Consider the following 21,119-nt stretch of genomic DNA (forward strand, 5'->3'; position numbering starts at 1 on the left):
GGCAGGACGAGCGGCGCTCCTCTCGGCCAATGGGTGGCGGGGCGTGGCGGCTGACGGCGGCGGCCATGGCAGAGGTGCGTGGGGCGGGCGCGGGCCCCGGCGCGGCGCTGCCCGTGCCCATGGCGGCGCCCGGCGCGGCCCCGACGCTGCCCTCCCCGGCGGCGGGAGGCGGAGGAGGTGGCGGCCAAGGGGCGGCTCCGGGCCCGACGGCGGCGGCAGCAGGGAGCGGCGGGGCGGCGCGGGAGGGCTGGCTCTTCAAGTGGACCAACTACATCAAGGGCTACCAGCGGCGGTGGTTCGTGCTCAGCAACGGTCTGCTCAGCTACTACCGGTATGGAGCTCCGCCCCGCCCCGCCCCGCCCCGCTCGCTCCGTAGGTGTGGGGGCCGCGGTCCCCGCCGTGGGTCCCACCCGCCGCCCCCGAGCCGCTCTCTGTTTCCCCCTTCACTTCCCGGTATTCTCCGCCGCCCCCTCGGTGTCTCTGGGTGTCTCCGGTACACTCCCGTACTTCCTCGGTACCTGCTCAGTGCCCTCCCGTTGCTTGACAGGTTCCCCACCGGTCCTCCCTGGTGCTGCCCGGTGCCTCCTGGTGACTCCTATTGCCCTTGAGTGCCGCCCTGTTGCACACTGGTGCCCTCTCAGTATCTTTTTGGCCCTCCCAGTACCTTTGGCGCACCCTCCTGGTCCCTTCTGCTGCCCTTTCAATGTCTTCTGTTGCCCAGTTGCCCCCCTCCTAGTTCCCCAAGTGCCCCTTGGTATCACCTAATATTCCTTTGGTATCTGCCCGGTGCCACCTTGGTGCCCTCAGTGTCACACCACTGTCCCCAGTGCCTTCTTGGTTGCTCTTCTGCTGCCCACCAGTGCTCCTCAATGGCCCCTGGTACCCAACTGGTCCCCCCGTGGTCTGATCCCCCCACTTTTCCAAGGTGGCCACTGGTATCCTCCAGTATTCTCTTGGTGCCTTTGCAGCAGTACCTGCCTACTGATCCCTAGGTTCCCCCTTCTGCTATCTGGTGCATTCCGGTGCTGCTTGGTCCCTCCTGGTACCACCCTGGTGCACTCTTACCTCCTCCCCCTGCCCAGTTGCCTGACTGCTCCCTTATACTGCTTCACTTTACCTTCGGTACTTACCCAGTGCCTGCCCTGTGCCCCCTTTGGTCTTCCCTTTGCTCAGTGCCCCTCAGTGACCCGTGGCACCCTCTGGTGCCTACCTGATTCCCTCTAGTTGCTCAGCTGTCTCCAGGTACTCCCTCAGTGCCACCCTATACTCTCCCTAGTGATCTCCGGTGCTCCTCAGTGCCACCGTGGTGCCCTCCCAGTGTTTCTCTGTCTCCCCCCATTGCCTCCTAGCACTCACCAATTCTTCCTTATTGCCCTCTTGGTTCCCTTTTGTTTCTGCTTGATGCTTGTTGCTGCCCAACATTTTCCCCGGTGGCCCCCTGCTGCCCACCTGCTTCTTTCCAGTGCTCACTTGTGCCCTCTTGGTGTCCCCTAGTAACCACCCAGTCCCTCTCTGGCACCCCCCAGTCTTCCCCCAGTACTCCGTTAGTGCCCACGCTGTGCAGGGGGTGGCAGCTGGCTGTCCCTGCAGCTCCAAGGCGGAGATGCGCCACACGTGCCGTGGCACCATCAACCTGGCCACAGCCAACATCACAGTGGAGGACTCGTGCAACTTCATCATTTCCAACGGCGGGGCGCAGACCTACCACCTGAAGGCCAGCTCTGAGGTGGAGCGTCAGCGCTGGGTCACGGCACTGGAGCTGGCCAAGGCCAAGGCTGTCAAGATGCTGGAGGAGTCAGGTAGTGCCTAAACATTGAATCATAGAATCATAGAATGGCCTGGGTTGAAAAGGACCACAACGATCATTTAGTTCCAACCCCCCTGCTATGTGCAACCACCAGACCAGGCTGCCCGGAGTCACATCCAGCCTGGCCTTGAATGCCTCCACGGATGGGGCATCCACAACCTCCTTGGCAACCTGTTCCAGTGGGTCACCACCCTCTGTGTGAAAAACTTCCTCCTGATATCTAACCTAAACCTCCCCTGTCTCAGTTTAAAACCATTCCCCCTTGTCTTATCACTATCCACCCTCATAAACAGCCGTTCCCCCTCCTGTTTACATGCTCCCTTCAAGTATTGGAAGACCGCAATGAGGTCTTCCCAAAGCCTTTTCTTCTCCAAGCCAAACAAGCCCAGTTCCCTCAACCTTTCCTCATAGGAGAGGTGCTCCAGCCCTCTGATCATCTTAGTGCCCTCCTCTGGACCCGCTCCAAGATCTCCACGTCCTTCTTGTACTGGGTGCCCCAGGGCTGGACACAGTACTTCAGATGGGGCCTCATAAGAGCCGAGTAGAGGGGGACGATCACCTCCCTCTCCCTGCTGGCCACACCTTTTTTAATATAGCCCAGAACACAGTTGGCCTTCCGGGTCATTGCTGCAGGTATGGTCTGCTACCTTCCTCCTTAACACCCCATCTTGCCACCAGATGACTCCGGCGACGAGTCGGTGTCCCAGACTGACAAGACGGAGCTGCAGAGCACACTGCGCACACTGTCCAGCAAGGTGGAGGACCTGAGCACCTGCAACGACCTGATTGCCAAGCACGGCACGGCCCTGCAGCGCTCTCTCAGTGAGCTGGAAAGCCTGCGCCTGCCGGCCGACAGCACCGAGAAGATCAAGCAGGTCAATGAACGTGCCACGCTCTTCCGTATCACCTCAAACGCCATGATCAATGTGAGTGACACCAGGGGACAGTCCCGCTCTGCTTCCTGCCACCACAGAGCTGATCCCATCCCACCTCCATGCAGGCATGCCGGGATTTCCTGCTGCTGGCCCAGACCCACAGCAAGAAGTGGCAGAAGTCGCTGCAGCATGAGCGGGATCAGCGGATCCGCCTGGAGGAGACGCTGGAGCAGCTGGCCAAGCAGCACAACCACCTGGAAAGGGCTTTCCGTGGTGCCACTGTTCTGCCTGCCATTGCTGCTGGCAGTGGTGGCTCTGCCAAAGGTACCTGAGCACAGCCTGGGGCCAACTGGGGGGGAGGGGGGTGAGGCTGCTGTGGGGCAGGAGTAGCAGGGAAGCCAAGAGTGCTGCTGGGCATCCCGGTATCACTGTCCCCTATCTTCTGTTCCACGCCGTGCCCAAACTCTGCCCATCCACTACCCCACAGGGAGGCAGCAGGCACCCTTAAGAGTGCAGGCATACAGTCTCCTCTGTCCTTGTCATGTCCAGATCCCTGCTGCTCTGCAAAAGGAGACCTGAGTGATGAGGACGATGATAATGAGTTCTTTGATGCCCCGGAGATCATCACTATGCCAGAGAGCATGGGCCACAAGTGAGTACAGGAGTTGCCCCCAGGGTGGACAGAGGCAGAGCTGGGCCTAATGCCAACCCCTGCCCCCCCCCCAGGCGCACTGGCAGCAACATCAGCGGCACCAGCAGTGACATCAGCCTGGATGAGCAGGTAACGATTGGTTCTCCAGAGCTGAGCTAGCTCTGAGGATGTGGGGGTGAGTGTGGGGGAGTCACAGTGATGCTCGTCTTATCCCCTCAGTATAAGCACCAGGTGGAGGACACCAAGAAGGAGAAGAGAACCCGCATTCCCTACAAGCCCAACTATAGCCTCAATCTCTGGAGCATCATGAAGAACTGCATTGGGAAGGAGCTGTCCAAGATCCCTATGCCAGTGAGCAGGGACACAGCCAGGGCCTGGCTGGTGGGGGCTGTGTGCCCTGTTCCCTCCTTTGACCTTTCATTCCCCCCCAGGTGAACTTCAACGAACCTCTGTCCATGCTGCAGCGTCTGACGGAGGACCTGGAGTACCACGAGCTGCTCGACCATGCAGCCAAATGTGAGAGCTCATTGGAGCAGCTCTGCTATGTGGCTGCCTTCACTGTTTCCTCCTACTCCACCACCGTCTTCCGCACCAGCAAACCCTTCAACCCACTCCTGGGGGAGACCTTTGAGCTGGACCGCCTGGAGGAGAACGGTTACCGTTCCCTCTGTGAGCAGGTACCACTGCCCCGCACCGCCAGCACCGGAGCCAAGTGCTGCAACTGGGCTGAGCGTCCTCTCTGTCTTCACAGGTGAGCCACCACCCACCGGCTGCTGCACACCATGCTGACTCCAAGCATGGCTGGACACTGCGCCAGGAGATCAAGATCACCAGCAAGTTCCGGGGGAAGTACCTCTCCATCATGCCTCTGGGTGAGCTATAGGGGGCTGAGGTGCAGCTGGGGGCTGCGCCCTGTCCAGAAAGTGATGATCCGATGCCCCTCTGCCCTTTCAGGCACCATCCACTGCGTCTTCCATGCATCTGGCAACCACTACACGTGGAAAAAGGTCACCACCACTGTGCACAACATCATCGTGGGAAAGCTGTGGATTGACCAGGTGGGGCGCTGGGCTGTCCCTCGCACCTCAGTTTCCCTGTAGTGGGGGGAAGAGGTGCAGGGTGGAGCTGAGCGCATCTCTGCGGTCTCTTGTAGTCGGGTGAAATTGAAATTGTCAACCACAAGACAGGTGATAAGTGCAACCTCAAGTTTGTCCCCTACAGCTACTTCTCCCGGGATGTGGCTAGGAAGGTAGGGACTGGTGCGCCTTTTGGGGTAGCAGCAGGGGAGTGCATGGGTCACTGGGGGGGTCTCTGTCCCATCAGGTCACGGGGGAGGTGATGGACCCTGCGGGGAAGGTGCACTTTCTCCTGCTGGGCACCTGGGATGAGAAGATGGACTGCTTCAAGGTGGCAGCGGGCAGTGGAGACAACGGGGCTGAGGGCCGGCAGCGGCTGCACGAAGCAGAGGAGAGCCGTGTGCCGCTGTGGAAGAGGAACCAGTTGCCGTGAGTTTTGGGCATGGAGGGGGCCAGGATAGGGGCTGTGAGCCCCCCCAGAGAGGGGCTGAGCTCTGTGTGTGTGTAGGAAGTACGCAGAGAACATGTACTACTTCTCGGAGCTGGCACTGACACTCAATGCACCCGAAAGTGGCACGGCACCTACCGACAGCCGCCGGCGCCCTGACCAGCGCCTCATGGAGAATGGCCGCTGGGATGAGGCCAACGCTGAGAAGCAGCGACTGGAGGAGAAACAGCGCCTGGCCCGCAAGCGTCGTGAGGCCGAAGCTGCCCGTGCAACTGAGGATGGTAAGGAGGGACTGGGGGACCCCAAGCCCCCCTGTTCCCACTGCACTGAGCCCTGGCTGTGCCCGCAGGCACCCTGTATGACCCCTACAAGCCGCTGTGGTTCGAGCGCAAGAAGGATCCGGTCACCCAGGAGCTGGCGCACGTCTACCGGGGGGGTTATTGGGAGAGCAAGGAGAAGCAGGACTGGAGCGGGTGCCCGGACATTTTCTGAGCACCACCGTGCTGTTGGCACCCACCCACCCACCGGGGTTGCCTTAGCCCATAGCCACACTGACCTTGATGCCAGGGTGGGGAGTGGGAGCCAGCCTGGCTCCCCCTGACCCTGGGAGTTCCTCCCTTTGCCCTCATACGTGCACTCAGCCCCGGTGCCCTGGAGCAGGAGCAGCTCCCAGGGAGTGCATCGGGGTGAGCCCGAGGCTGGCCTTGGTCTCTCTCCCCCCACCCTGTTATTTTAGCCCTCTGCTGGGCATTCGGCTTCTGTCGGGGGGAGGGTGCTAGGCTCACTCGCCTCACAACGGTTATGATGTAGAGAGCTATGGGGGAGGGGGGGGGCAGCCTCTCCATGTTTGCCCCAGTGCCCCCAACATGGTGGCCTTCCTCCTGAGGCATTTGGGGTAGTGGGGGCACTGCAGTGGGGCAGGGACTCCTCCCCCCTTCCCCCACACCTAAACATTACAGCAGCCTGAGGATGGTGGGGGGGACTCTGCAGGGCTGAGCTGACCCTGTGGGGGGAGGGGGGGAGGGGGGCCTGGAGGCAGTGAGTGGGGGCATATGATGCCTTTTTTTTTTTTTCCTTTTTTTTTTTTTTCCCCATCCCCCTCTTTATCTCTAGGAAAACAACTAAATTAAAATCTGTGGATTCCCCAATCACCATGTGTGTGTGCTGGTTTTGAAGGGTTCCCTCCTGTGGGGTTTGGGAGAGCAGGCACTGTGCTTTGGAGGCCCTCTGGGATCTGTCACTGCTGGGACACAGGACTCCTCCAGCCCCAAGAGAGGGGGCAGCCTCTGAGCAGGTACTTGAACTCTGGACCATCAGATTAAGAGGTCTAATTCTCTATTGACTGAGCCGCCCAGTTCAGTTTCTGGATGAAAGTATCACCATGGGGGAGGTCCCCTCTTTTTCTTCCTCCTCATCACCTGCTGCAGGGTCCCATCTCCTCTTCTGCCCACCACTGACCCCTGCAAGAGCTCTGTGTCCTCCCCCAGTGCAGTACCCAGGGCACCTGGGGTTTCATTGTCCCTTTTTGGGGTGGCAGTCCCTTGGGTCCCCTTATAGCAGCAACCCCCTTCCCCACCGTACATCCCACCTCTCCCCTCCCCCAAGGACCACCACCATCCTTCCGGTCCGAGCAAGTAGCTTTATTGGGGGGCCCCCTGCCGCACTGTGTTTCCCAACATTTGCTCTGAACCCTACTGATGGCTGGAGCAGTGCTAGGGAAAGGCGGCAGTCCTGGGCCCCCTCCTCCCCCACAGCTTCATTACCGGGAAGACAGCATCATGACGAACTCTGTGGGGCAATGTGGCAGGCGTCGGGCACAGGAACACCTGTCCCACACCATGCCCAATGGGGATGAGGGGAAATAGGGCTGGACCTCACCATCGAAGTCCACATGGCCATCCCCATTGAGGTCCACATCCTGCAGGATCTCATCAACCTCCTGTGCCTTCAGCTGCTCGCCCAGCAGCGCCGTGATGGCCTGCCGCATCTCTGCACTGCTGATCTCTCCATCCCCATTCACATCAAACTGCAGCATATACGTCATGCCTCTTCCCCACCTCCATTCATCCCTCAACCCCTGCTTTTCCTGTGTTCATTGTCCCTGGCACACCAGTGGTGCCTCTCATGGCCATCGTCCCTCATGGTCTTCCCATGTCTGTGGTGTCCCTGTGGTCATCATTCCCTAGTGGCCATTGTCCCCTTCCAGTCTTTCCATGGTTGCTGTCCCTTCCACACCTGTGCTCATCCCCATGGCTGTGGTGTCCCTGTGTCTGTGCCACTTGTGTCTCCATGCCCACAGTGTCCTAATGCCTGTCCCTGAGGCCCTTGTGTCCCCATGCCCACAGTGTCCCCATGGCTGTAGTATCACTGTAGCCATACCTCACGGAAGGCGATCTTCAGCTCCCTCACACCCACCATATGAGCCGTCTCCTCCCGCAGCTTTGGCCCCATCATCTGCACAAAGTCCTCAAAGTCCACACGGCCACCCACTGTACCAGGGGAAGGAACAGCCTCAGTGCCCCAGCGCCCCAGCCCTGTCCCCATATCCCCATGCCACTGCCCTGGCCCTGCAGAAGCCATCCCTGCACTCACTCCTCATTTTGATGTGCTGGGAGATCTCTATGAGCTCCATCTCAGTGGGCATATATCCCAGCGTGCGCATACAGGCACCCAAATCCTTGTAGCTGATGAAACCATCCTGGTCGGTGTCAAACTCCTTGAAGGCATCCAGCAGCTCTGTTCCATGGACACAGGGACCCATCAGGAATGAACCATGGCAGCCCACCCCAAGGCACGTTGTCCCACAGGACCCCTTCCCATAGCATATTTTTCTGTGGCGTGAGTCCCCATATGGCACCACTTCTCATGGCACCATGACCCACAGCAACATGTTCCACAGTGGCACCTTGTCCCTTGACAGGTTCCTCCGTGATGCATCCCAACATAATCTATGGCACTACAACCCATAGATACTCTGTCCTATAGCACCATGCCCAATGGCAAATCCCTCCATGGCATATGTCCCCATGGTGCAACATTCCATGGCACAAGCCTCCATGACACAAGCCTCCATGGCACCACGTCCCATGGTGACTCCTTTCACATCTACGTGTTCCATGGCATCATAACAGCACCATATCCCATGGAAGGTCCCTCCATGGCACATGTCCCCATGGTACACTGACCCATGGCCCATGTCCCACGGCACTCCATTCTATGGCAGATCCTTCCATGGCATTTATCCCATGGCACCACACACCCATGTCCCCCCATGCCCTGACCCCACTGCTCACCATCCAGTTCTTCCGGTGACAGCTCCCGCTCCTGGGACAGGGCACAGAGGGGTAATGGTGGTAGAATCAGACTTGGCTCAGCCCCCCACCCCACCCAAGCAAACCACAGTTTCACCTTTGTTAAGCATGGGACAAAATTAACTCCCACAGAAGGGATTAGAGGGATTGAAGACAAAGCCCTGCCTGGCCCCCCTGCCCGCCGATCCCATCAGCCCCTCTCTATATCAGCCCTCTCCCTGCACACACCCTGATGCCCCCAGCCCGGGACCTCTGACCTCCAACGAAGTTCTTCCCCATTGTTGGAGGTTAAGTGTTTCCTGGAGTGACAGGGCGGAGATTCCCAAGCCCAACCCCTCTGCTCCCCCTTCCCAGTGAACCCCAATCCCTCCTCAGTCCCACACTGGGGATGGGCCCCCAGACCTCCCCACTCTGCCCAATGGTACCCACTTGGCACCACGTCCCCTCCATCCCTGTTGAACCCAGCCCCATCCATCTCCAGCTTCCCACATTCCCTCCATCCACTGTCCCCCCATGCCCCCACCTTTCCAAACACCATGTTGAGGAATGGTGAATATGCCTTGGTGCTGGCAGTGTGGGGGTCCCCGGCTCCTTTCTTGCTGTTCTTCTGCCCATGGCATCCATGCTGGGTTTCAGTGTTGGGGCTGCCTGGGGGGCCACCCGCCTCAGCGGCTTTGGGGGGCCTCTCATCCACCTCCCCCCGCTTCCCTTTGCTTGAGGCTTCAGTGTTCTTGGGGGCCCCCTTGTCCCCCCTCGAGCGTGGCATGGGGCCGAGGTCTGGTGATGGCAGCAGGAGCAGGGCTGGGGATCAGCCAGCCCTTAAGAAGGAGGCCAGGAAATCTTCTTACCTGCCCCCTCCTTCCCCCCCAGGAGGGCAAAGCCAATTAGCAGTGATTACCATGGCAGGAAATGAGCCACCCACTGTGCCCTCATACACGGGCTGCCCACCTCTCCACACTCACACTGAGACAACTCCAGCACCTCAATGCTACCACCTGTGTCTCCATCCCAGACACCTGTTGGTCCCCACAGCCAGCCCCCCAGGTATCTCCTGGCTGCAGCAGGGACAGTGAGCAGCACCTGACCCCTCCCCTGTCCTTGTGTCCCCATGATAGCATTGCCCCAGCTCAGCATATGTGGGCAGGAAGACAGTGCCTGGCAGGGAGATGCCATCATGGGGACACCATGGCACTGTTCCCAACATGGCCATTCCAGAAGGGTCCATCTGCCCAGAGAGACTCAACCTTAGTGCTGGGAGCCCACAGGGGCCATCCTATAGTACCAGCACACAGGGAATGAGAATCCTGGTGGGGAGATGGGCATCTGAGAAAAGGGAATTGCTTCCTCCCTGCATCGCAGCAGCTTCCTGTCCCCCCTCCAGGAAAATAGATTGGGGGTGTTGCTGCCAGGGAGGAGCACCTCCCACCCATCCCCACATAGAGGGCAGCCCAGGAGCTCCCCAGTGCAAGCCCACACCCACACGGATGTTACAGTAGGTCAGATGCTATTTATTGGCCTGGACAGGAATGAGATGGGGTACATGAGCGGGATGCCGCATGGCATAAAGGAGAGGGAATGCTGTGGGGTAGAGTGGGAAGGGGAGGCAAGAGGGGGGCCAGGTGTGATGGAGGGGGAGAGTGGGACAGTGAGATGGGGATGGCGAGCAATGGGAGAGCTCCAAAGGGATGGGAACTATGGGGTAGGGAACTATGGAGGACATGCAAAGGGGTGGGGAGCCATTTTTGAGATTCAAATAATGGGGAGCAATGGCAGGGATGCAATGGGATGGTGAACAATAGGGAGAGGGGGCAATGAGAGAAGGGGTGATGTGAGGGGATCCAAAGGAATGAGAATCTATGGGAGCAATCCAGATGATGGGGAGCAATGGGGGGTTGCAATGGGATGGGAGTCTACGGAATGGAAAGCAATGTGGCAGAGATAACACTACGGGGAGTTATATCCAAAGGGATAAATACAGTGAAGAGGATAAAACGAGATGGGGACTGATGGGGTGCAATGGAAGGTATCTGGAGGAATAGGGACCTATGGGATGGGAAGCTATGGGGGAGAATGCATTGTGACAGGGAGCTATGGAGGAGATGTAATGGGAGGGGAGCTATGGGCAGCGGGCCGTCTGCGGGGTTCCAGCGGCTGGTGGTGGCCACGCTGGGCACCTACATGGCCGCTAACGTGCCCTTCCAGCTGGCCCGGCTGCTGAGCCGCGCCTTCCCGCGGCACGGCGCCCGCTGGCTGTAAGCTCTGGGATTGGCCTTCCACATGAGCAGCTGTGTCAACTCCTACCTCTACCTGCTGCTGGGCACCAGCGTGGGGCACCGCGCCGCCAGCGCCGTGTGCGCACGGCTGCGTCGCAGAGCGAACGGGGATGGGAAAGCTGCCGACACCGGGACGCCCACCGCCACGGCCGCCGCGCCCCCGTGACCACGCCCCCAACACGACCACGCCTATAATTGACCACACCCCTCGTGTAACCACGCCCCCCCACCGTCCGGCCCCGCCCCTTCCTGTGGCCCTGCCCCCGAGCTCTCCGTGCCGCAGTGCGCAGGCGCGGCGCCCCGCTCACTTCCTGTCCCGCCGTCCGTTCCCGGCTCAGCACCGCTCTGTACCGCCGCCCCGCCTCCTGCCCGCCGGCCCCGGCCCCGGCCCCGGTCCCGGTCCCGGTCCGGTACCAGCACCGGATCCGGCCCGGCCGCCGGTGAGTGCGGGGCGGGCGGCTCCCGGGGCTCTCCCGCGCTGTATCCATTCCCGCGCCGCTCCCCCGGCCCTTCTTCCGTCGGTGTCGCTGTTGGGCCGGTCTCTGTCCGCATCCCCATAACGGAAAGGCGATCCCGGCCCCATCTGTGTCCCCATTGGGGCGATCCCCGTCCCTGTGAAGACCATCCGCGTCCCCATCCCAGTCCCCACCGGAGCAATCCCTGTCCCCATCCTGGGAAGGACAGTCCTATCCCCATCCCTGTCTGCAGTGGGGCTTTCCCTGTCTCAGTAACCGTTTCTATCCCCATAGCAGCCATCCCTGTCCTAATCCACAAAGGACAATGCTGTCCATATAGGGTCCATCCCTGTCCCCATCCCTATTATGGAAGAACCATCCTGGTGCTACAGGAGCAATCCCTGTCCCCATCCCTGTTCCCACAGAGCTGATCCTTATTCCCATCTCTGTCTTAATCCACAAAGGACAATCCTGTCTCTATAAAGCTATCCCTTTTTCCCATCCTTGTCCTCAAAGTAGCCATTTCTGTCCTCATCTCCATCCTTGTCCCTATCCCCATCCTGGGAAAAATAGCCCTGTCCCCATAGGAAACTCACTGTCCCCATCCCTCTCCAGGGAGGAATGATCCTGTCCTCATAGAGGCTATCCTTGTTCACATCTCTATCTCCATAGGATGACACCCACCTGGGAAGAACAATCCTGTCTGTGAAGGAGTACTTCCGATCCCAATCCCTGTCCCCATTCCTCCCTGTCCCCCCAGAGGCAATCCCTGCCCCCCATCCACGCCCCACACCCGCAGGGCAGGGTTTGTTTGCCCAGCACTGGTTTCCTGCTTGTGCAGGGAGGGGCACCGTTGCCCTTTACCCAGGGCGGGTGATGGGGCCAAGCCCCCTGCTCAGTGCCACCCACCGGGAGACCCATCCTGGGGCCGCTCCTTTGGAGAGCTGTTTTGGGGTCCCCCCAGTGATGTGGGGCCGGGGTACGCCCCAGCCATGTCATTCCGTAAGGTGGTGCGGCAGAGCAAATTCCGGCACGTCTTTGGGCAGCCAGTGAAGACAGAGCAATGCTACGATGACATCCGTGTATCCCGCGTCACCTGGGACAGCACCTTCTGTGCTGTCAACCCCTCCTTTGTGGCCATCATTGTGGAGGCCAGTGGCGGTGGAGCCTTCCTGGTACTGCCCCTGCACAAGGTGGGCTGGGGGTGAGGATGGCGCTGGGGATGGCTTGGGATGGGGACACAATGGGAATGGAAGTGGCTTGGGATCAGGATGGGGATGTGCTGGGGAGAGGGACGGGATGGGATAGGATAGAATGGGGATGGCTTGGGATGATGAAGGCTTGGGATGGGGATAGGGATGGGGATGGGGATGGGGATGGAGATGGGGATGGGGATGGAATAGACAGGAATGGATGGGGATGGCTTGGGATGGGGATGGCTAGGGGATGGATGGGGATGGGATAGGGATAGGGATGGGCTGGGGCTGGGAATAGCTTGGGATGGGGATGGGACAGGGATGGGATGAGGATGGGATGGGGATAGGGATGGGTTGGGGATGGGGATGGGGAAGGCTTGGGATGGGGTTTGGATGGGGACAGGATTGGAGTGGGGATGGGATGGGCTTGTTTGAAATGGAGATGGGGCTGCATTGAAATGGGGCTGGGGCTATGTTGAGGTTGATGGAGATGGGGATGTGGAGCTCAGATGGAACAAGGATTAACCACCCCTCACACTGTCCCTGCATCCCCAGACTGGCCGCATTGATAAGTCGTACCCCACTGTGTGTGGGCACACAGGCCCTGTGCTAGACATCGAGTGGTGCCCACACAACGACCACATCATTGCCAGTGGTTCCGAGGACTGCACTGTCATGGTGAGGGATGAATGGGAAAGGGGTTACTGAGGTGGTGTGGCACAGAGGACACCTTCTCGCTGTTCACTGCCCATAGGTGTGGCAGGTGCCTGAGGGGGGCCTCGTGCAGCCACTCACAGAGCCAGTGGTGGTGCTGGAGGGACACTCGAAGCGTGTAGGCATCATTGCCTGGCACCCCAGCACCCGCAACGTGCTGCTCAGTGCAGGTATGGGGACAGTGCAGGTATGGGCACGGGGTGCTGGGTGACACTTGGACAGGTGGTTGAGCTGCATCCATACCATGCAGGCTGTGACAACGTGGTGCTGATCTGGAATGTGGGTACGGGAGAGGAGCTGTACCGTCTGGAGGGGCTGCACCCTGACCTCATCTACAGCGTGAACTGGAGCCGTGATGGGAGCCGTTTCTGCACTGCCTGTAAGGACAAGAGTGTGCGTGTCATTGACCCCCGCCGCGGCACTGTGCTGCTGGTAAGTGAGACAGCAGAGTGGCAGTGTCCCCGTGTCCCCAGGGTGCTTCCCATCCTTTGTCCCCTGGTGCTCCCTGCTGCCCTTGGATGCTTGCAATTCCTTGTCCCCAGATGTTCACTGATACTCCCCATCATAGAATCAGAATCACAGAATGGCCTGGGTTGAAAAGGACCACAACAATCATCTAGTTCCAACCCCTTGCTATGTGCAGGGTTGCCAATCACCAGACCAGGCTGTCCGGAGCCACATCCAGCCTGGCCTTGAATGCCTCCAGGGATGGTGCATCCATAACCTCCTTGGGCAATCTGTTCCAGTGTGTCATCATCCTTTGAATGTCCCCATCCCTTATCCCTAATGTACTTCTCCTATCTCCCTGACACCCTGCATTTCTTAGATGTCCCCATCCCTTGTCCCCACCGTGTTTTCCCTATTTCCTCCATGCCCTGCATCCCTGGGATGTCCCTGCCCCTTGTCCCTCAGGCATACCACGTCCTTCCCTGTATCCTTTGTGTGCCTCCAGTTCCTTGTCCTCACTTGCTCCCTGGTGCTCCCCATTGCCTTGTATTCCTCAGGTGCCCCATCCCTTGTCCCCAGGGTGCTTCCCATTCCTCCTTGCTGTCCTGGATTCCTTGAATATCCCTGCCCCTTGTCACCAGGGCACATCAGATCCTTCTCTGATTCCCTGTGTCTCTTTGTCCCCAGGTGCTCCCTGCACCTCTTGAGTGTCCTCCACATCCCTTTGTCCCCAGGGCACTTTCCATCCCTCCCCAGTATCCCACATCCATGGGGTGTCCCCATCCCTTGTTTGTGGGGCACTTTTCCTGACCCCTGTGTGCCCCCATGCTGCACCCCACCTGTCTCACATCGCTGCCCTCATGCTGTACTTCCACCCTGCAGGAGAAAGAGCGGGCACATGAGGGTGCACGCCCCATGCGTGCCATCTTCCTAGCTGATGGCAAGATCTTCACCACTGGCTTCAGCCGCATGAGCGAGCGGCAGCTAGCACTGTGGGACACGGTGAGGGGCTGCAGGGGTCCCTTGGGGGACCGTATGGGGGTGCAGCATGGGGCTGACGCTCTACTCTCCAGGAGAACCTGGAGGAGCCCATGGGTCTGCAGGAGCTGGACTCAAGCAATGGGGCCTTGCTGCCCTTCTACGACCCTGACACCAATGTGGTCTACGTCTGTGGCAAAGTATGACCCCACACCTCTCTCCCGTGCCCCCTCCTCACCCGCCTCATACTCATCAGCTGCCTGTAGGGCGACTCGAGCATCCGCTACTTCGAGATCACAGAGGAGCCACCCTACATCCACTTCCTCAATACATTCACCAGCAAGGAGCCGCAGCGAGGCATGGGCTGGATGCCCAAGCGTGGGCTGGACGTCAGCAAGTGTGAGATTGCCAGGTGAGGCTGAGTGTGCCAGGGTGTTCCTGTGTCCTCCCCCATGTCCCCATGTTTCCTCCTCTAACGACCCTTTCCCTCTGCCTCATCAGGTTCTACAAGCTGCATGAGCGTAAGTGTGAGCCTATCATCATGACAGTGCCAAGGAAGGTAAGTGGGGACTGGTGGGGGGAGGTTGGTTTGAGGGAGACCCTGGAAATGGTGATGCCAAGGGGTGATAGGTGGGAGCCCCTGGGTAAGTGGGGGGGGGGGAGGGCTTGGGGAGCGCTTAGTAGCTGGGTGGGGGTCCCTGGGCAGCATGATTGAGGAGGGATCTCTACGTGGACTGGGTGGGGGTCCTAGGGCAAGGCAGAGCAACGGGGAGCAATTGGGAATCCATAGGGGAATTGGGGGGGGGTCTATGTACAGGGGTTTCTGCATTGTGGCTGGGTGGGGGACCCAGATCAGGTGGGTGGGGGTTCCAGAACAGGGCACATAACTTGGGACGGGTCTCTTGGTGGGCTGCGGGGACGGTCCCTGGGCAAAGCAGGCCAAAAACAGGGATTGGTTGGGGGCCCCTGTTCAGGCTGGGTGGGGAGTCTCCACTCACACTGCAGCAGATGGGGAGGTCCCTGGATGGAAGCCCCTGCACACTTAGCTGGGCAGAGCTCCCTGGGGAGGACAGGTACTCATGCAGGGGTCCCCTGGGTGACACTGCTTGTGGGGCGCAGTCGGACCTATTCCAGGACGACCTGTACCCCGACACGGCGGGCCCCGACCCGGCGCTGGAGGCAGAGGAATGGGTGGCGGGGCAGACAGCGGGGCCGTTGCTGGTGTCCCTGCGCCAGGCCTACGTCCCCAGCAAGCAGCGGGAGCTGAAGGTGAACCGCCACTCCCTGCTGCACGACGGCCGTTCTGCCGCCACCGCCAGCACTGCGCCGGTGCCCATCGCCCCCAGCTCCCGTCTCAGCGCACCCCCGGCCCTGGGCACCGGGACCGCCGCCCCAGCGGTGAGTGCAGGGGGCGTGACCTTTTGGTAGCGTGGCCGATTTTTTAGTGACTTGTTTGCTGAAGGGGGCGTGGACTTGGGTATGGTGGGCGTGACTGTGAGGCACGTGACCTACACGGGGGGCCGTGGTCTTGAGTGGGGTGGGCGGGACCCCGGTTGTCTCGCTGATTGCGTTCCCGGATCGCAGGTGGGCGGGCGGCTGGACGAGGTGCTACAGGAGATGGCGGCACTGCGGACGCTCGTGACGGAGCAGGGCCAGCGCATCGCCCGCCTGGAGGAGCAGCTCAGCCGCCTGGAGAACGGACACGTCTAGGGGCAAACCGGACCACCCACCCAGTGACTGCGTGGGGGCTGCCCCCCGCAGCCGGGGACCAAGCCTGTATCTCCTGAGCCCTCCTCGTGTCCTCCCCTGGGGTTATATTCTGTCCCTCAGGGATCGCGTCTCCCCCTCCACTCAGGGTCCTGTCCCCACCCCGCTTGTTGCCCCTCGTTCCATCTACCCAGCCGTCCCCCCTGCAGCTCCCCCATCACCCTTACTGCCTTACTGGGCGCTGCCCACCTGTGGATCGTGGACCACTTTGCCCCCTGCTGCCTCGCTGTAGCCCTCAAGGGTTAGTGGGGAGGTTCTTGGGATCAAACACTAAAGCATCTCGCACCCCCCGTGCCCGCAGGGTTGGGTAGTGTCATCTCCCTTTACCATCTGGCACAGCCACGGGATCCCCTTCTCCTTTTCCCTCCCTCTAGGGCAGGGTCCAAATCTATATTTTCACTCCAAATAAAGCTCTTTATAATAAAGGTGCTGGGTGAGGCTGGGGGCGTGAGGGCAAAGGGGGCTTTGCTGTAGTATCGTGGGGTGTGTGTGCGGGGGGCTGGGGGGCTGTGCATGTCCCCAGCCCACGGTGGGGATGTAGGGGATAGGAAGAGGCAGCAGCTATAGCTGGAGGCTCAGGCACAAACTGTCACAGCAGTAGTAGTAGTCAGTGTTCGCAGGGCCGCACTCTCTCTCACTCTTCACCCAGGCTATTGCGTTGCTGTGGGTTTCTCAGCAGCTGGGTGCATTTCGGGTGTGGGGGGGTGGCAGGTGCAGCCTCTGTCACCCTCCCTCCCCTCCCCCCCGCATTGATACATCCGCTGCCGGGGGGGGCAGGAAGTGCTGGGGGGCCCCCTGCACCACTCACACCGCAGCAGCAGGACCTGCTCCAGCAGCGCTCGGTGATGGTGAGCACCCCAAAAACAGAGTGGGGGGGGGAGAAGGGGTCACAGAGCAGGGTGGGGGCATCCCCGAGAATATCCCAGAGAATACCAGGAGGGGGGATTCTGGAGTGCCCACGGTCCCATGCATCCTCTCTGTCACAGTTATCCTGTTATAGATTTGGGGGTGAGGAGTGAAGCAGAGGGCTGTACTTAGTTCCCATGCGACTCCCCATCTCCAGACGCTGCGTTTGGGGGGAGGGGAAAAGCCCACGGGTCAATCGGACAGACCAATGGTTTGGCGGTCAGGACCTGGGTGCCCACGGGGCCGAGTGCTGCGGGTACTGAGGAAGACCCATCCCGTCCCACAGGACACCGCCCGGCGCCCCGCAGCCACGCTGCTGCTGGCGGGTCTGGCGGCAGCGGGGGAGCCCGCAGTGAGCCGCAGCGACCGGGCGGTGGGAGCCCTACTGGGGCTGCTGCTGTGCCTGGCCGTGGGGCTGGCCTTGGCCTGGCGGCACCTCTGCCGCCTCTCGGACGGCCGCTACCACCCCCGGCCCGCGGGGCGCCGCGCCCTGGCCGTGCTGCGGGGCCGATGGCGGCGGCTGCTGGGCCGGGAGAGCACCGCCGAACCCAGCGGGGAAGGGGACGAAGCCCCGGAAGCGGAGGAGCTGATGCCGTGGGGCGCGGAGCGGCAGCAGCGCGAGGAGGGACGGAGAGGAAGAGGCCCCGCAGGAGGAGGAGCAGCGCCCGGCGGAGCAGCCCCACGCACTGCCCGGCGACGCGCACAGCCTCGCGGGGACGGCGGCGTGGGGCGACGCGCGGCCGTCGGACAGCACCGCGCTTTGACGGCACCACCCCAATAAAGCGCTCAGCGCTCCTCCGGGCAGACACGGCGTGGTGGGGAGGGCGGGGCGCGTCCCCCTACCCCACCCCTCCAGCTCAGTACGTGCAGCCGCACTGATTCATGCTTTAATGGGCACACGCAGACTGGCCGGGTCGCACCCTGCAGCACCGGCCCCTCTCGCCCCAAGGCACCGTTTCACCGAATCCCCCCCCCCCCACACACACCCCTACCTGGGCGGCCGCCCCCGACCCCCCCGCATCTTCTTGGCGGAGGCGATAGGCAGCGGGGCCGTGGCCTCGGGCGGGGTGCCGCCCCCCAGCCCCAGCTCCATGGGCTCTGCAGACCTGAAGGGCTCGAACGGGGAGAACTTGACCGGGCTGCAGAAGGCAGACGGCGGGGTGAGGAGGGGCAGCTTTCCCGTAGTGCCCCCCAAACCTGGCACGGGTACCTGACTGGGGTGTGGGGGCTGCTGTTGAGGCGGCGGGGGGAGCGCACCTTAGGCTGGAAGGAGAAGCCCTCCTTGATACTCTCCAGCACTGAGGGGGCCACATAGGTGAAGCCCTGGAGGAGGGGAATGGCAGAGGGCGGGGCGAGGGGGCAGCGGGACACCTCTCCCTGTGCATCCACCCCGTACCAGGAAGGCCTGGTTGGCACTCTCACTGATGATGGCATCATCGGGGCTGTCCACGGGGGTCTGGCGTGTGAAGCGGACGTCGAACTGGCTGACATCCTCCTCCGACTGCTGTGTGGGGGAAGGAACGTGGCTGCTGTCCTCTGAGCCCCCCCTTCAACCATTGCCCCCCAGAGCCTCCCCAGTACCAAACAGGGTTTGAAGGGAGGGTCCAGGTGGCGTGCCAGCAGCTCCTCCCAGTTGATGTGCCGGAAGAAGGGATGCTTCTGGAGTGGAACTAATGTTATATTAAGAGGTGGGGGGGGAGGAACATCATTATACCCTTCCCCAACCCCTACCTGCACATCGGCTGCATCTCCCGGTCCCCCACCAATGCGCTGGCTGGGGTTGCGCTTGAGGAACTGCGAGAGAAAGGACATGGGGGTCCCGGCTGTCCCCCTCCACACACACAGGGGGTGATGGGATTGGGGGTGGATGGAGGCACCTTCTTGAGCAGGTCACGTGCATCGGGTGTCAGGTAGGGTGGCAACACCAACTTCCCCTTCAGGATCTTGTCAATGGTTTTCTTGCGGTTCTCTGCTGTGAATGGGGGCTGCCAGGTGGGGGTTGGCCACAATGAGCCCTCCATGCTGTCCATGTGCCTCCCTCAACCCCCTCTGGGTGACTTGCCGATCCGGTGAGCATGTCATACATCAGGGCACCCAGGCTCCACCAGTCCACTGCGCGGTTGTGCCCTCTGTGCACCAGAATCTCCGGGGCCCTTTGGGCAATGGGAGGGATGCCCTGAGTGCATGGTCCCTCCAGGCTCCCCTGGCACCCCTCCCCCTGCTCACATGTACTCGATAGTGCCGCAGAAGGTGTGGGTGACTGCTCCATCATGGATGGACTCCTTGCAGAGACCGAAGTCTGTAAGCTTGATGTGACCTGGGAGGGTTCCAGAGGGGGTCAGCCCCCAGAATGGCACTGCACGGTGGCCCCCCAGCACTGTACCCACCCTGGCTGTTGAGCATGATGTTTTCTGGCTTGAGATCACGGTAGATGATGCCGTTAGAGTGCAGGTGGCCCAGCGCCAGTGTGATCTCACTGAGATAAAAGCTGTGCCACGGTGGAAGGGGGTGAGCAGCAGTCAGGGCCCCCAGTGCCCTCCTCCAGGCTGAGGACACGTGGGGACACATGGGGATACATAGGGATGTTACTGGCCCTACCAGGCGGTGTCTTCCAGGAAGATGCCCTCACGCTCCAGCTGCATGAAGAGCTCCCCACCTGCAACAAACAGCCAGGGGGCCGTGAGCTGTCCCCGCTTCATGCTTGCCCCCCCGTTCCCCCATACCACTGAGGCACTCCAGGATGAGGTAGAGCTTGCCGCCCGTCTGGAAGGCATAGATGAGGTCAACGATGAAGGGGTGTTTGATGGCCTCCAGGATGTTTCTCTCAGCCCGCGTGTGCGCTGTGTCCTTGGCACTGCAGGCAATCTTGGCCTGGGACAGGGGGTTACATGGTGAGGGGAAGGCAACACACAATGATGGGGGGAGGTCCCACAGTGATGCAGCGCTCCATGGCACCTTCCTACCTTCTTCAGCACCTTCATGGCGAAGATCTTCCCTGTGTTGGTGCCCTGTACCTTGCGCACCTGGAAGACCTGCAGGACGGGGGGGGGGCAAACTTCCTGACACCCCCACCACATGAGCAGCCCCCCTTCCCAAAGCCCTCCCACCTTGCCATAGCCGCCCTTGCCCAGGACGCGCAGCAGCTCGAAGCAGTGGGGCCCGATTTGCTCCGGGCCGTTGTTGACGCTGTTCTCTGAGATTTCTATCTCCTCGTAGTGCCCCACAGGCCTGTGGGGTGGCGGTGGGGGGGTGGTGAGTAGGGATGGGGCCCCCTCAGAGCCGCCCCTCAGTGCCACCCCGGTGCCATCCTACACTCACTCCAGGCCGTTCCCCCGGGGCTCCACCTCCATCTCCTGTGGGGACGTGGCATCAGTGCCACACGGCACGGTGGCGTTAGCCCTGTCCTTCATCCTTGGAACAGGTTCTGCCCTTTCACCCATCCCTCGCCCAGGTTCCTTGCCCCCATCCACATCGCGTCCCAGCCCTCCCATCACCACCTCTGATCCCCACCAGGACCTGAGGCCCCGTCCCACGCCCAGACAGCCCCACTCACCTCTGCTCCATCCCTACCCTGTCCTTATCCCACATCCCTCTCTCCACCAGGTCCAATTCCCCACGTCCCCACTCCTGTGCCCCCATCCCCAGCCAGTCCTGGTATTCCTATTTCTATCTGTATCCCTCCCCTATCCCCCTCCCCACCAGGTCGTAGTCACCTCCGTCAGGGTCCCCGACTGCCGTCCTCGTGTCCCCAGTCCCACCACGTCCCAGCCCCCTATCCCCACTCTCGATCAGCTCCCCACGCTGTCCCCGCGCCGTCTCCCCCCAAGGTCCCGACGTCCCCGGTGGACTCACGGCGCCCAGCTCGGACTCTTCCCCGTCGCTTCCCTCCTCGGTCTCCAGGTCGATGTCGAACACCCCCGCCATTGCGGCGCCGCAGCGAACCCGCGGGCCCCGCCCGGTCACGTCTGCGTCGCGTCACAGGAGGGACTCGGGATCCCCGCCGCGGGGCACCCCGGGACGTGGAGTCCGAGCACGTGGCCCCGCCCCTAGATTTACCCCCGCCCCCAGGGTTAGGCACGCCCACCAACGTTAGCAACTCCAGTCTTGGCTACGCCCCCTAGGCTAGGCTACGCCCCCTCCGGCTCGGGTGTCTCCCAAAGGGCAGGGGTCGGCCCCAAATGTCAGCGCTGGCGCATGGAGTCCTGCGGGGGGGT

At 61.3% G+C, this 21,119-nt stretch overlaps 5 protein-coding genes across 16 annotated transcripts; 3 read left to right on the top strand and 2 right to left on the bottom strand.

Annotated features, from left to right (window-relative positions):
* The first annotated feature begins 5 nt into the window (after positions 1–5).
* Positions 6–6,009, top strand: OSBP (oxysterol binding protein). Of its 2 annotated transcripts, XM_010727971.3 has the most exons (14): positions 8–331; positions 1,591–1,799; positions 2,486–2,733; positions 2,808–3,006; positions 3,232–3,334; positions 3,409–3,463; positions 3,554–3,685; positions 3,766–4,011; positions 4,086–4,206; positions 4,289–4,392; positions 4,488–4,583; positions 4,658–4,839; positions 4,919–5,139; positions 5,208–6,009. In XM_010727971.3, exons 1-14 carry the CDS (start codon positions 30–32, stop codon positions 5,348–5,350), a joined length of 2,361 nt encoding a protein of 786 aa, XP_010726273.2. In that variant the 5' UTR covers positions 8–29; the 3' UTR covers positions 5,351–6,009. The 2 variants fall into 2 exon arrangements, with proteins under 2 accessions (XP_085080116.1, XP_010726273.2); XM_085223990.1 differs by lacking the exon at positions 4,488–4,583 and having other exon boundaries at positions 6–331.
* Positions 6,010–6,553: 544 nt separating this feature from the next.
* Positions 6,554–10,388, bottom strand: CABP4 (calcium binding protein 4). 2 transcript variants are annotated; one of them, XM_019611627.3, is made up of 6 exons: positions 8,693–10,388; positions 8,152–8,182; positions 7,451–7,594; positions 7,238–7,347; positions 6,737–6,884; positions 6,554–6,646 (listed from the first exon to the last, which is right to left on the bottom strand). In XM_019611627.3, exons 1-6 carry the CDS (start codon positions 8,933–8,935, stop codon positions 6,618–6,620), a joined length of 705 nt encoding a protein of 234 aa, XP_019467172.1. In that variant the 5' UTR covers positions 8,936–10,388; the 3' UTR covers positions 6,554–6,617. The 2 variants fall into 2 exon arrangements, with proteins under 2 accessions (XP_019467172.1, XP_085080140.1); XM_085224014.1 differs by having other exon boundaries at positions 6,608–6,884.
* A 149-nt stretch (positions 10,389–10,537) lies between these two features.
* Positions 10,538–16,424, top strand: CORO1B (coronin 1B). 2 transcript variants are annotated; one of them, XM_085223998.1, is made up of 11 exons: positions 10,538–10,882; positions 11,905–12,090; positions 12,649–12,771; positions 12,848–12,977; positions 13,058–13,239; positions 14,137–14,256; positions 14,328–14,432; positions 14,499–14,644; positions 14,734–14,791; positions 15,352–15,630; positions 15,817–16,424. In XM_085223998.1, the coding sequence occupies exons 1-11, from the start codon at positions 10,553–10,555 to the stop codon at positions 15,940–15,942; spliced, it is 1,785 nt and encodes a 594-aa protein (XP_085080124.1). In that variant the 5' UTR covers positions 10,538–10,552; the 3' UTR covers positions 15,943–16,424. The 2 variants fall into 2 exon arrangements, with proteins under 2 accessions (XP_085080124.1, XP_010726275.1); XM_010727973.4 differs by lacking the exon at positions 10,538–10,882 and having other exon boundaries at positions 11,890–12,090.
* Positions 16,425–16,706: 282 nt separating this feature from the next.
* On the top strand, positions 16,707–17,709 carry PTPRCAP (protein tyrosine phosphatase receptor type C associated protein). Its single transcript, XM_085224015.1, is given in 3 exon segments — positions 16,707–16,847; positions 17,192–17,536; positions 17,538–17,709. Coding segments are annotated over 3 exon segments (480 nt in total). The 5' UTR covers positions 16,707–16,844; the 3' UTR covers positions 17,670–17,709.
* A 69-nt stretch (positions 17,710–17,778) lies between these two features.
* On the bottom strand, positions 17,779–21,103 carry RPS6KB2 (ribosomal protein S6 kinase B2). Of its 9 annotated transcripts, none has more exons than XM_085224003.1 (15): positions 20,758–21,103; positions 20,224–20,258; positions 20,013–20,133; positions 19,869–19,937; positions 19,629–19,776; positions 19,504–19,561; positions 19,293–19,393; positions 19,132–19,222; positions 18,968–19,058; positions 18,783–18,890; positions 18,637–18,699; positions 18,487–18,564; positions 18,302–18,409; positions 18,116–18,228; positions 17,779–18,044 (listed from the first exon to the last, which is right to left on the bottom strand). In XM_085224003.1, exons 1-15 carry the CDS (start codon positions 20,827–20,829, stop codon positions 17,894–17,896), a joined length of 1,407 nt encoding a protein of 468 aa, XP_085080129.1. In that variant the 5' UTR covers positions 20,830–21,103; the 3' UTR covers positions 17,779–17,893. The 9 variants fall into 9 exon arrangements, with proteins under 9 accessions (XP_085080129.1, XP_085080131.1, XP_085080128.1 ...); XM_085224005.1 differs by having other exon boundaries at positions 18,116–18,168; positions 18,302–18,406; positions 19,869–19,964; XM_085224002.1 differs by having other exon boundaries at positions 18,116–18,203; positions 18,302–18,406; positions 19,869–19,964.
* Between the last annotated feature and the right edge of the window lie 16 nt (positions 21,104–21,119).

This window comes from Meleagris gallopavo, chromosome 5 (genome assembly GCF_905368555.1).
Source record: "Meleagris gallopavo chromosome 5, MGAL_WU_HG_1.1, whole genome shotgun sequence".
NCBI classification, from domain to species: domain Eukaryota; kingdom Metazoa; phylum Chordata; class Aves; order Galliformes; family Phasianidae; genus Meleagris; species Meleagris gallopavo.

Bases quoted from the DNA above. Each gene is read 5' to 3' on its own strand.
- OSBP (XM_010727971.3), top strand. From the start codon at position 30: ATGGGTGGCGGGGCGTGGCGGCTGACGGCGGCGGCCATGGCAGAGGTG. The intron at 3,007-3,231 runs GTACCTGAGCAC...TGTCATGTCCAG, and splicing joins CAGTGGTGGCTCTGCCAAAG to ATCCCTGCTGCTCTGCAAAA. The intron at 5,140-5,207 runs GTAAGGAGGGAC...CTGTGCCCGCAG, and splicing joins TGCCCGTGCAACTGAGGATG to GCACCCTGTATGACCCCTAC.
- CABP4 (XM_085224014.1), bottom strand. From the start codon at position 8,935: ATGCCACGCTCGAGGGGGGACAAGGGGGCCCCCAAGAACACTGAAGCC. The intron at 8,183-8,692 runs GTGGGGGCATGG...GCCCTGTCCCAG, and splicing joins TCAACATGGTGTTTGGAAAG to GAGCGGGAGCTGTCACCGGA. The intron at 7,595-8,151 runs GTGAGCAGTGGG...TCCATGGAACAG, and splicing joins GTCACCGGAAGAACTGGATG to AGCTGCTGGATGCCTTCAAG.
- CORO1B (XM_085223998.1), top strand. From the start codon at position 10,553: ATGGGAAAGCTGCCGACACCGGGACGCCCACCGCCACGGCCGCCGCGC. The intron at 12,772-12,847 runs GTGAGGGATGAA...CACTGCCCATAG, and splicing joins CCGAGGACTGCACTGTCATG to GTGTGGCAGGTGCCTGAGGG. The intron at 15,631-15,816 runs GTGAGTGCAGGG...CCCGGATCGCAG, and splicing joins CCGGGACCGCCGCCCCAGCG to GTGGGCGGGCGGCTGGACGA.
- RPS6KB2 (XM_085223999.1), bottom strand. From the start codon at position 20,829: ATGGCGGGGGTGTTCGACATCGACCTGGAGACCGAGGAGGGAAGCGAC. The intron at 19,223-19,292 runs GTGGGTACAGTG...GAACCCTCCCAG, and splicing joins CATCATGCTCAACAGCCAGG to GTCACATCAAGCTTACAGAC. The intron at 18,410-18,486 runs GTACTGGGGAGG...TCCCCCACACAG, and splicing joins CTCCCTTCAAACCCTGTTTG to CAGTCGGAGGAGGATGTCAG.